Genomic DNA, 12,892 nt, shown 5'->3' with positions numbered 1-12,892 from the left:
GGCACTGCCAGAAATGCCTGCTAGAGCCTGGAAGCCATAGGGAACAGGGATTCAATTTCCCTGCATACAGCAACATAGTTGCTATAAAGAAAAATCCATGCAAAGACAAGCTCTGTTTGGTATCTATCAACAAGGTGAGCAGGACCCCTGCCAAGAGTGGCCACACCTCACACAGCAACCTCCTCATGAGCAAAGGAAGCAACTTGGTCCTTCTGAGCATACGTTTCTCACGTGGAAAGAAAGTTGTCTTCACAGTTTGTCATTTAGTAGAAGGAGAAAGAAAAAAAAAAAAGGAAGGGAAGAGGCTCTGATGAGACCAGCTATAGCCCTGTTTGGTCAAGGCAGGGCTTAAGCTAGGCCTTCCTGGCACCAGCTCATTCCATTTCACATGAATGTCATATGTTTAAGGCAATTCTCTATCTTTGATTCTGGAAGGAAAGAGTAAAGGGTGAACAAAGGACAAAAGAACACAGAAGAGAGACACTGAAGGAAGAGGAAGTTCCATAGTGGAAAGTACAGGAGACTGAAAAGGAGTAGGAAAATCAAAACTAAGTAGAAATCGCCCAAAGGAAACAAGAAATCCTGTAATTACATTACCTTGTAGTTTCAAAGCTCCACATATCTAAAGATGAATATGAATTTTTATTTAACAGCTTCAGGATACTGAAATTGTCAGTATCAATACTCATTCTCATGTGCATTCAGTGTATCAATAAGTCAACCCTTTTCTGTAAACATACAGCATGCTTGAACCTTGATAAAGCTAAAAAGCACTGTAGAATCAGAGGTGCATCTTGCCTATTCACGCTGCCTCCAAGCCACGTAGCACTAAGTTCATGACGTGTTGAACCTCATGAATCAACTCAATTGGAGAAGTATGCTGTCTAAAGAATTTGGTTTGAGAAATTGAAACAGCCTTCTCTTGCCTCTTTTCCCCTCAAGTGAAAGACAGAATTACCACTGACACTATCTGTGAGGAATCCTGATTCATCAAAGTTGTAGGATGTATCACTTAACATGCAGCAGCACACCGACCACAACTGGTCTATCTACTGGTGCTGATAACAGAGCAGCCACATGAGGAACAGGGAGCAAGTGGTCAGGCAAATTTAATGGGTAAAAAATATATGAAGGGAAGCACAGGCAGCACTTTCCACCCCCCCAGCATACATCATTGGCCATTTTTGCTGTGCTCCTCATTCAGGGCTAAATAAACTTTTATTGGTAAAAACTGTAGATGGTTCATTCTTAGCCCCTTTGTCCATTCACTTACAAAGGTAACTGATTCACAGATACCACCACATCCTTCAGGCTATTTTTTAGCATTAAACTATCCTTACCAAAGCTTCCAAAAAGCAAAAGCAGCTCTCTGAACTCTTAAGTTGGTGATACAGATAACAGCAAAGACTTAAGTCAGCCCCACACACCCCCGCTGGCTGCTCAGTCAGCCTCATTTTGTTACTGTGTGTGTGTGTGCCTGCTTGCTGCAGGACATAGCACCTCACTCTGTCTAGCCAGTGAGCACTCAGAACAAATTACTCACAGGCAGCAGCTCCTGGCAAAGTCACCTTCATGCTGCAGATTTCACAGGTGGGGAACTCTGCACGGCAGCTGCAGCTTGTGAGGGAACTCTCCACAGCCTCTTGTCCCACCTCCTCCAGGAACATGTAGGTGCCATAGAACAGCTTGTATTGGAAAGGACTTCAAGGATCATAAAGTTCCCATCCTGCCCCCACAACAGGCAGAGCTGCCAGCTGCTGTATCAAATACTAGATCAGGTTGCCCAGAGCTTCTCAGAAAAATTGAACTATACAACAGACTGTTGAAAATCATGCTGAAAGAAATGGGCAAGATGTTAAAGATAACAATATGATGATGAGGTTATTGTCCAGGCAGTCAAAAAAAAAAAAAAAAAAAAAAACCAAACAGAAATGGAGAAGCATCCAGTCTAGCTTTGAACAGCTCCAGGATCACAGCAGACACAATCTCTCCAAGCAACTTGCTTCAGCACACCACTACATCAATAAAGAGCATTACCAGGCTTCAACTAATCATCAAGTTAGACTAAAAAATTCTCTCTTTAAGCTTCAATCCAAATTTAGAGGAAATTTAAAAAAGAAAAAAAAACTAAAAACATTTTTTACACTCTAAAATAACTGAAAAAAAAAAAGAGATTTTCTCTTGAAACTCAGTCAGGATAAATGACAAAGAAGTAGTATAGTTAGATTATACTATAGTTAGATTATATTTTGTTCCAAGGAATAATAATAATAAAAAAGTATATAGTAGAGCTCAGTATAGTGGTCAGTTTTATTTTGCAGGAATCCAAATGAAAATTCAGCTTTGCTTTTGTCAGGTACTCTGTTAAAATAAAAATTAAAAAAGAAGAAAGACACGTGAAGTGATCAGCAGCAACATTGCACTTTTCTTTCATGGGTAATTTATTGTGGAGCAGGTATTGATTTCTCTCTCTGCCATTCAGGTCCAAAGGCAAGCCCTAGTCAGGATCCTGAATTCACTATCTGTCCACAACAATCTATTATTAATGATTCTCATGACAGTGTATCAGCTAACAGAAAAGTTGACTGCCTTCAATATAAACTACGTATATAACAGCCCTCTAGGAAAAGAATATCACATTTCTCCACGTGTACTTAGTAATTTAGAATAAAGAAGACACTATCACTTCCTCCCTAGAACAGCATCATAGAGCTTTCCAGTTCTCCTGACTCGAACCTCCCTGAAGCCAGCTGCCCTAAGGAGCTCGCTGTACTCTGCTGCTGTTCGCTCCTTTCCTTCAGTCTGCACCAACATGTTCAGTGAATACAGCTGGGTTTCCACAGGTCCACTTTTATCTTCTGCCAGGAGCGATTCAACCAGCAGCACTCCACCACCTGGATGAACAAAGAGTGTTATGAAAACCCTGAGAAGATGGAAAATTTTTCAGCTGAGTTGTTAAACCAGTTGCTATTCTGTTCTTTCCAGAAGCAGCAGCCTCTCAGTTCAGTCCTGTTTCACCATCACAGAGGACAAGAAGGGAGGAAAGACATCAGAGCAAGCTACTGCTTGGCTACCTCAGTGCTGAAGCTGTATGATCCATGTATCTAATGGGTAGGAGTCTCCCTTTATTTTATCACCAAAGCTCACACCTACCAGGTCTGCAGGCCTTGTGAACTGCTGCCAGCAGCTGCCCGCACTTCTCATCATCCCAATCATGCAGTATCTTCGATAAAATGTAGAGGTCAGCTTCAGGGATTGAATCTTTAAAAAAGTCTCCTGTAAAGCAAAATACGTGTTCTACACAAAACTCCCAAAACAAAGAGGAGGTTAAGCAAGTATCATTTACTCTCTTCAGTTCTACAGACTCTGGGCTTGACAGACCCATGACCCACATCAGATCTCAACAGTTACCCAGTAAAAAGGGAGCTACACCATAAACCCATGAGGAAAAAGCAGACGTTCTGCATCCACTAACACTAGTTTCATGGTCAGGCCTTCTGGTGTACAGCGTTCATACTTCTCGCATCTTACTTTTTCAACACCACTCCCAGATCTTTGTATCACTATACACGTAGCCTTTCATTTCTTCATCTTTGCTTTTACATACTCCTTCCCTTCCTGAAAAACTCTCTCTGAACTTCAGCAATATTAACTCCTTCCAATAAAGATTTTTGAAGACATTAAACGTCCCCTACGTGCATTTTCATCACAGATGGTACAAAGACTACTTTGAGGATCAGGTAAGAGGAAAGTGGGTTAGCTCACCCACATTCAAAGCCTGAAATATAACAGAAGTCTAGCAATCCCAACCAGAGGGAAAACCCCTTGCTCAGAGCAGGTCTGGTGTTTCATGCATCTGCTAGTGGGTCTGTACAGGAGACCAGGGAATGTTAAGAAGCCTGCAACACAGCATGACAGTTGTTAAATCCTGACAGATTTGCTTTTGGGAGTGCTCAAAGATATTTAAGCCACTCTGTGCACCAACTTTGGTTGCCAATACATTTACACTGTTAGAATAAATGACTAATTCAAGGTGATGTTATACATGGGCACTTTTGGTCACGAATCTCTCTGGTGAGAAACTAGCCATAGGCAACCGCTGCCCACCACAAGCCCACAGGCCTACGTCACACCACTACTGCCAGCACCTACCCACAGAGATGTCTGCACCTACCTTCATGGAAGGCAATCCGTTGCTCCTCCTGGGGAACCAGTCGCTCTTTGGCCACTTGTACAACTTTAGGCAAGTCATAAATTGTGACTGTGCAATTAGGGTACAAGGAAACACATTCCTGGGCCAGAGCTCCTCCACCTCCTTTGTGGGGAGAAAAGTCAGTGCTGAAACAAAACCATCTTGTTCTGCACACCTACTATAAAGCAATGTCAGCAGTGGTGCATCCAACTCCATGGCACCTGATGGTATTGGTTTGTCATCAAGTGCCACAGAAAAAGAAGAAGAAGGACAGAAACAGCCATTCAGGTCTGCAGGGTCAGCTCCAGCTCTTATAGCCCTTACGTGGCACCTCAGCCAGCAGTGGGAATTGAAAAACAGAACTGTTAAACAAGGGATGAAGCAGTAAGTGAGCCTGACAGGTTCCATGAATCTTGGCAGTGCTCAACAGAAATGGGGGAAAGAGAGTGCATTCAGGCTCAGCCTAACAGCACTGACTATAGGGGAAAGAGTCTGGCAGTGAAAGAACATATCATGCAAGGAAACGGAAATAGCAAGTCTGACGTGAACAAGACGAGCCACTACACACACACAAAGAGAATCTCTAGACACTTAAGCTTCCTAATACTCACACCGATCTACTACTTTTTTAAACATATTCATAATGAGAAAACGCTCCCTTCGTCACTGACAAGACTGAGATATATCCTTCTTTCCACTGCTTTGCCCATCGTATAAAATAAGAGGTAGTCTTCTGTATGTGTGTGGTTTATTGCTTTTTTCTTTTCCAAACTTTGAAAAAATAATAGTCCAGAGGCTTTTTGAAGATCTACTGATACTCACCTCCCAGGTCATAAATCCGTGTGAAAGGGGAAAGGTCAAATGCAGTAAGAACATCTCTGCCACAGATACTCCAGATGGAGTTCTGGCCAGCCAAGAACTTCAGCATTTCTTCTTCTGATCTAGTACCACAGACACGGCATGCAGAAACATAACTCGGAAATGTAACTCACAGTATTTTTAGTGACTCATCATAGAATTCTTATTAAGAATTTTAGTTTAAGCATTAATATCTCATTTTACTTATAACCAATACCTTCCCTTTTTCACGTAAACCTAGCTTGAGACTTATCGAAGCAGAAAGGAATTAGCTGTGCATTGATGCACTTGAATAGGGAATTAAATCTAGCAAAGTCACTGAGTGTATTACTGCTAGTTCTTGGGCTTCAGGGAGACTAGAGACTTGCTTTTCACAATAGGAAATTATACATTCCTATTCAAAATATCCAAATGTTACCAGTAATGGATATTGCTGAGAAGGGAAATCTCTGCATGATGTTTCTAATGAATGGAATTCTCACATTGTGATATGAATACTCAATCATAATTAAAAACAAATTTTGCTTACCATAAGAAATATATTTCTAGTAATATACTGATACCTGTACATGGCTCCAAAAAGGTCTTTAGATGAAATGCCAAAAGCTCTTTCATATTGATTTCTTCCTTCTCTATAATGGCAACCAAAAAAAGCATATGAGCATGGATTTCTTCTTTACTCCAAACACACACACTCGGACTGAAGTTGTTAGACATACTATATATCTCTATGTCATGGTTGATATGACATCACCCACCAGCCACTCCCAAAAGATGGTGAAATATTAAACAATAATGTCTTGTTCTTCATGGAGCTACATCTGACACAGAGGTGCAGAAACAGTGTGGTGATCGCCATTCACAACCTTCACGCACTGCCAGTTTGTTCATTTGTTGCAGACTGGAATAAATGAGATTCCACACCCCACACTGAGCTACTCTATTATGCTTTAGCAATAGGAGCATCCTTAGTCATTGCTACTCATCATTTATTTAGACACCTTCAACAGTAAAAGCAACTGCAACAAACAATGTTTTTCCAAATAGCAACACATACAGAGGTCCAATTTCTAGACCTACTCTAGGGAGGAGATAGGAGGAGAAACAGACAAACATGCAGTAGTAACAGCAGTAGATCTTAACTGTTTTTTTACTTTCTGAGAACCACCCATTGTACCCTTCCCAGGGACACTGAGAAGAGAAACACAAATGCAGCAAAGTAGCCTGCAACACAATGCATGCAATGCCCGCATCCTCCTCCTCACCTCACAGCATCAGTCAGGTAGTGCCAGCAGAAGTAAACAGTATTGGAGTAATACATCATAATATGATACTGAGACTTGGGACTTGACTTTGTAAGGTAGGTATTGGAAATTTCTGTGTTTCTGTAGAAGGCTAAAGAGAGAAATAAATACATTTATTAATACATATGTTATCAACTTGCCAAGCTTATATATCACACTTGTGCAGTGTGATATATACACATTATCAGAACGTATCTATGTCCCTGTGGAAAAAGTTGTTGCTTCTATACTCAGTTCTTACAAAGGTAATTTGTAGCATAGTATTCTGGTGTTGGAAAGGGCTGGTGAAACCTGCAGTGTCAACACTACCTACTTATGCTATCTTCAGAATTAAACATCCAGGAACAGCACAAGGAACATTTTGCAAGGTTCATCATTTATCTACAATCTTCTGCTGCCAGAAGCAGCTCCCTGAACTTGTGGGGCATTTGCTGTAAGCTTGAAACAGGGCAAGAAAACATGAGCCACAGCAAGACTCAAGCATTTCAAAATTTATCATCACTAGCTGTCTGATGAGCCTTTTCTGATTACATGGACTCAAAGACTCTAGTAAAAGGTGGAATTCATGTCATTTCTCAGTTCAGATCAAAAACCTAACAAGCTCCTTCACACAATGGTAAAACTCCCACAGAAAATAATTGTGCTTTTAAGTTGTCTTCACATTTTGTTTTAAAGTTGAAAATCATGCCCACGCATCAGACTTCTCTTGAGACAAGCTCTGCAGAGGTAGTTATCTTGTTCAAGGTTATCTAAGGCTCTTGCACAAAGAAGTTTAGAGATATGGAAACTTCCTCCTGGGATTTTCTTTATGTCTTCAATCATGCTGACATCTGTTGCTTCTCTTTTAGCTGAACTTTTAGCTTTTAGATTATATCTTCTTTCAGCTATGGAAACCAGCCTAAGACTAAGTATCACCTTTCCTCACACTTCACCTCAGTTTCAAAACCATGAGAACTCTAAAAGTTTTAATTTCTACCTTTCACCCTTTAAAGGATACAAAGAAGATGGAGCCAGGCTCTCTTCCATAGTTCCCAGTGCTCGGACAGGAGGCAATGGACACAAACAAGAATATGGAAATTCTGAATATCAGGCAGCACTTCTGCATAGTGCAAGTGAAAATGCACACTCCCCAGAGGCTGTAGAATCTAGCCTTGGAGATCTCCAGCAGCTGCCTGGACATTGTTCTGGGTGGCACTGCTGGAAAGGGGTTGGGCCAGGTGAACCCAGAGGTACCTGACTATCTCAACCATTCTGTGATTCCCCTTCATCTGCCTTCTTTACCTCCTTCTCGTCTCAGCTCTACTGCCAGAAGCTTCAATCCCACACAGGCATCCAGAAGTCTTTCCATCCCCATAATGCTTGCACCCAAGCGTGTAGCAATGACATCTAAAGATAGAGGTTGTCCTGACTCCAGCAGAAGATCAAATACTCCTAACTCACAGGCAGTGAACATAACCTGGAAGTGAGAGAAAGGGGGTCAGGTGAAAGCACTGAGGCTAATTGCATGGCTTTGATGAAGAAAATAAAATAATTTTTTTCAGGCAAAAACTATTTCAGTCCAGCTAAAAATTCTCTAAGCATTAATAATACCATATAATATACCTTATAGTGCAAGATTTTTTCAGTTTATTTTCCTTTGTTGGCCAGCCCAATGAATTTTTCAGACTTACAAAGTTTATACTTAAGGGCCATTCTTAAGTTATAAATGTTCTTAAACGTACCTTAGCTTCAGAACACATTTACACATCTCACTTGTTTTTTGCCTGGAGAACTTAAGCAAAAGCAGGATTGTGAGTTCGTTGGCTTGGTTTTATCTGGGAGAAGGAGGTCATTCATTTTTTATTTTTTTTTACCCTTCAGCTATAATGAAGGAGTGGATATTTCACTCTGTGGACCCTCTTTGATTAACGCCCACATACATGACTGATTTATTTTCAGGGACTGAAGTCCTTGGCTACAGCAGACTCCCTGGGGAAGGAAGTTTTGTCTCAGCCCAAAGGGCTGCCTTGTTCAGGCCAACAGAAACATGCTGTCTTTTCAGAAAGAAGGATAGTGTACATATCAGCCTGCAGACAGATATGTATATTTATGTATGCCTAAAAAGAAAAATAGCCTTCTCCAGCTGTAAACAGTTAAGTTTGTAAGTAGAAGATAATCTTTTTTATTGCTCATCTAAAAGCCCTCAGAATGTGCACAATGTCATCAGCTCGTTGTACTATCTGTATCTAGAGTGATTTGATGAAGCCCGTGGGAAGCTATTTTTGACCTCAGTGAAAACAACATGGCTTAACAAAGTTGAGACTGTTTCTCAAAAACATTGCATTGCCTTTAATTTTGCTGGTGCTGGGCAATCTTGTTTCTCACAATGCAAAAAGGTCCATCATCCATTTTTTTCCTCCCTTCATTAAGTGTTCTGGAGCCTTCGGATGCACCAGCATTTGAAGACCTCTGGAGTGTATTCCTTTTGTTACCAAATTGGCAAGGGATGCAGCAGGAACCAGTAGGAAAGGTAACTAAAGTTGTACATAAAGAAAAGACCTCCACTGCACTGGAAGGCAGAATTTTTCTGTCTATGTGCACACACAAAGGCAAACAATATCAGCAAGCATGAAAAAAATTAAAACTACTCATTCTTACCTTGTGCCTTAATCAGATACTGTCTAGATAGAATATAGTTTTGAAAAAGACCACCCTTTTAAAGTTGAAATGGGACAACACATGGAAGTTACCAAAATTGCCTTCTGCAAAATACACACACACAAAAAAAAAAAAAACAAAAAAAAAACCAAACACGTGAGAAGGATGGAAGCTCTCTCGAAGCATACTTGAAAAATCTCACCATTTGTTGGGTGTGAAGAGGGCAAAGGCAGAAACACAAGGCAGTCTTCCAAGCCTCAAGCTCCAAACAAAAAAAAAATAGGTGAAATCCTGTGATGTAAGGAGCCTTGCTCATTTAAGGTAGTCAGACAACAAGCTCTCAGCTATAAACCACTATATTTCAAAGCCTCAAGCAGAGACAAGATCAGCTCACCCAATCTTCCAAAGGTCAGTGGGTTCTCAATAAACATTACCTCTAACCTGAGGAGCCAACATTTTCAAACTTTTGTCTTTTCAGATTTCCTTCACAGCTAGATAAGTAGATAGGATCACTTTCTACAAGACCATTTTCTTTCCAAAGATTTGATTAAGGAACTAAGGTGAGATTCCTTGAGTATTTCTTTCAGTATGCTTTTAAGATTCCTATCTAAGTCTGATTTATGGCTCTTACCTTTGAGACTAAAAATCCATTGCTGTATTGAAAGATGATTTGAGGATAGCCAAGGTCTTCTGTGGAGCCCATCTTTCTTTAGTACTGAGGCACAGATTCTCTGCTCCTCTTAATTTAAATAAGCTTCTTTCCACTAGGCACAGCACACCAGCTGATCCACTTAATCTCAGTGCTTCTGAGAAATACTTTGGTTGACAAACACATAAGCTAAGTCATTTAGTTTCAATGTTTTTTTCTTTTGTTGTTTTCTTTGTTTTTTTTTTTTAGCCAGCTCCAACTATTTATTTGCATCTTTTATTATTAAACACAAGGCTAAGAAGTGGTGCAGAATAAAGTTAAACCATCGATTCAGTGATGAATTAGTATGATGTTTCTGAAGTATCAACTGAAAGTTGAAAATATCAGTGAAAGATGAGCTCTGAAGAACTCACTACAGAGCAATAATGAGGAACCTGAACTCATTATATAGCATCAAGAGTTCATAAACCAAACTTGGGTCTTATTGTAGGCTTCTTCAAACACAGTTCTATCCCATTGCACAGTTGTCTTTGTGCTGGGAGACATCCCTACATCAGGGAGCCCAATGAACTGTGACCAAAGGACAGAAGATAAACTGGTGACATACTTCTTCAGAAGTGAAACTGGGACATTCTCATGGGTTACAAATGGAGTGTGCACTCAATTCTTATAGTGGTCTCAACATCCAAGCCAAGCCAAGCATCTTTGACCTCCACAGTTCTACTCATCCATCAATCACTAGGAGCTAGCAGCACACACACAGCATTTATCTTGATCCCACTGAAACAGGGACCCGTTCAGATCAGCATAGTGTGCACAGAGCATTAAGGCTTACCCATGCAAATAGAAGACCAGCATTACTACCACAAAGCAGGCAGGAGGAGACCTGAGAAGTGCTGTGATGGGCACAGGTCCACAGACTGCCATGAGGCACACCCTATCCAGAGGTACAGAAGCAGCAAGGCCAAGCAGAGGCTACAATGTCTGCCGTCCTGATCTGTCACACTTACCAATTTGCTAGAACAATTGTTAACTTGAGCAAAGTCTACAAGGAACTGTTTACTCTTTATGCTTTCCTGCATTTTGCAGGTGACAGTGAGATGATCTGCAAATGACACAGATGTGGAATGGATTCTGAGGATGCAAGAGAAACTTCAATAACTGAAAGTTATTGTAGTAGACTATGTAATCCTTTTGACAGTCCATATTTTCTTTACATTCTTTTCATTATAGCCAGAAGATACTGCATTTGTTTAGCCAGTAATGAAACAACAGTGACACACAAACTAAGTCTTGAGGTAGGTCATTAGCCTTTTTCCCTTCTGTATACAGCTCAGGAAACATAGATGGTTTCTATCAACACAAGTTTGTCTTGCATTACCAAAGTACTTCAGCCAAGCATAAAAAAAGCTACAGCATACCCCAACTACTCAAACACTTGGAGCTCACAATCATGGACAACAAAGCCTGCAAGTACAGTTATATTGCTTTGCTTGATGTGTCTGTACAGGTTAGATTCTGCTGGTTTTGTAAAGTGAATGCTGCAGATCAAACCATAACTTCCTGCCAGTAACTGTTGTATCTGTGTAGCTTGCATTTAACAAGAAGACCAGACAACAGATTTCAGTAACACAGCTACACCAAAAAACAAGCATCTTCCCCTGCTGTCTCCACATCCCAAAAGTTAGTAATCAATCACAGATGCCATTTAGGTACTGCACATGCAATAAGCAATCATGATTCTGCAAAACTCATTCCCTTGACCAAATCTACAGCCATTCTCCCCAGTTCCTCAGATCCATTTTAAAGACAGTTCTACAGGAAAAGAAAACTCTTAAAAACTTCTCAATTATTGTAGTTCTAACTAAATAAATAGATGGCTATGTGCTCAACTGATAGAGCATTGTTACGAGCCACAGATCCACTCAACTTAAGGCAAAGCTGTGCAAGTGGATCTGGTTATAAAATGACCACACAGTCGCTTAAACCACCTGGAGTACTTTTTCAACTGACTAATCCATCTGTTGAGGACACCAGATGTAATCATCTAATGAGATTACTACCAGCAGTGAGATATAGGGAAGGAGGGTTATGGATAACACTCATCAGATTGATGCAGAGCCACACACTGTGTTGCTGTTTCCAAGTAAATTGTTACTGGGGCTTAAAGCCTAAGCTCCTCTTAAGATAAAAATGTATTCATGAAGATGAACTTGCAGTGGCTTTCTTCCTCTGAAACCCCCATCAAGGTTTTTGTCATAGCACTTAGATCACACACAGGCTCAAGCTGATACTTCAGGTTTCTGTTCTGGTGATAAATTCATCTTTGCACTACAGACAAATATGATAAAAACAAAACACCATTTTTTGTATAACACTTAAATGAAATGATTAATGAATAAAGCAGATTTCAAGTGAAATTAATATGATTGCTGGTGAGAAACGACAGCTGGAAGTATTTTCATGCATGCAACCTTCTTTCTGAGCAATAAGAATAGATTTCAGGGACATGACTACAACAAGCTCCCATAAAACCAGTATGGAAACAACTGTTCTCTCTAACATTATTAAGCCTCTGAACATCATCAGCTATTTAGCAGATGTCAGTTGGCCTGGAAATTCATTAAGATAATAGGTGGTGCAAGCCAAGACAGTATCGTACCTTTTTCTTTGAAACAGAACATCCAGTTTCTGTGAAATGTTCACTTTTTTTCACTTCTTGTTCTTCTCACGTTTTACAAGAGCAACTTGACTTGGTTATCAGTTTTGAAACCAACTAATTTTAGTTTTTCCTGTTTACATTGCATACACTACTGACAGACATTTGTAGTGGGCAGGTAATCCTGAATACCCAGCACAGTCTCCTCTTACCTCAGTTTACCTTATAGGAGAAACTCTGACTGAGAACACCTTTTGAAGTCACAAGCAATCTGTTACTTCCAAACTGAGCTTCAGTGGCAAGTCTACCCATGGCTTGGCATGGGTAAGCACCCCTTTTGTATCACCAGCTGATACATGTCAAATGAGTGTTACAGCCTTATGCTCTTTGCAATCAACATTTGAGCCAGACAGCAGAAGGGAAAGACACTGCTATCCGTTCCCTGGTTAAGGCAGAGAGTAGTGGACACTCCTAGTAGTACCTCCTAGGTGATTACTTGGGAATATGTCCATAATCACACAGAATTGCAGGGAAGATCTATGTGATAAATAAAAGGTGACAAACAAAGGTGTCCTTCCTCAGACACTTCCTGG

General features: G+C 40.5%; 1 protein-coding gene across 2 annotated transcripts; it reads right to left on the bottom strand.

Annotated features, from left to right (window-relative positions):
• Positions 1-2,466: 2,466 nt before the first annotated feature.
• ASMT (acetylserotonin O-methyltransferase) lies at positions 2,467-9,767 on the bottom strand. Of its 2 annotated transcripts, none has more exons than XM_065743890.1 (8): positions 9,623-9,767; positions 7,636-7,810; positions 6,316-6,445; positions 5,614-5,682; positions 5,015-5,133; positions 4,175-4,315; positions 3,154-3,276; positions 2,467-2,894 (listed from the first exon to the last, which is right to left on the bottom strand). In XM_065743890.1, the coding sequence occupies exons 1-8, from the start codon at positions 9,692-9,694 to the stop codon at positions 2,683-2,685; spliced, it is 1,041 nt and encodes a 346-aa protein (XP_065599962.1). In that variant the 5' UTR covers positions 9,695-9,767; the 3' UTR covers positions 2,467-2,682. The 2 variants fall into 2 exon arrangements, with proteins under 2 accessions (XP_065599962.1, XP_065599961.1); XM_065743889.1 differs by lacking the exon at positions 9,623-9,767 and adding an exon at positions 8,992-9,069.
• Between the last annotated feature and the right edge of the window lie 3,125 nt (positions 9,768-12,892).

This window comes from Cyrtonyx montezumae, unplaced genomic scaffold (assembly GCF_038088225.1).
Source record: "Cyrtonyx montezumae isolate F1298 unplaced genomic scaffold, pur_monq_1.0 scaffold_3, whole genome shotgun sequence".
NCBI lineage: Eukaryota > Metazoa > Chordata > Aves > Galliformes > Odontophoridae > Cyrtonyx > Cyrtonyx montezumae.
This window is presented reverse-complemented; position numbering and strand designations above follow the sequence as displayed.

Excerpts from the sequence above, each read along its gene's own strand:
- ASMT (XM_065743890.1), bottom strand. The coding sequence starts at position 9,694 with ATGGGCTCCACAGAAGACCTTGGCTATCCTCAAATCATCTTTCAATAC. Across the intron at positions 7,811-9,622 it reads ATGGATTTTTAGTCTCAAAG|GTTATGTTCACTGCCTGTGA; the intron begins GTAAGAGCCATA and ends TCTCACTTCCAG. Across the intron at positions 6,446-7,635 it reads AGAGCTGAGACGAGAAGGAG|CCTTCTACAGAAACACAGAA; the intron begins GTAAAGAAGGCA and ends TTCTCTCTTTAG.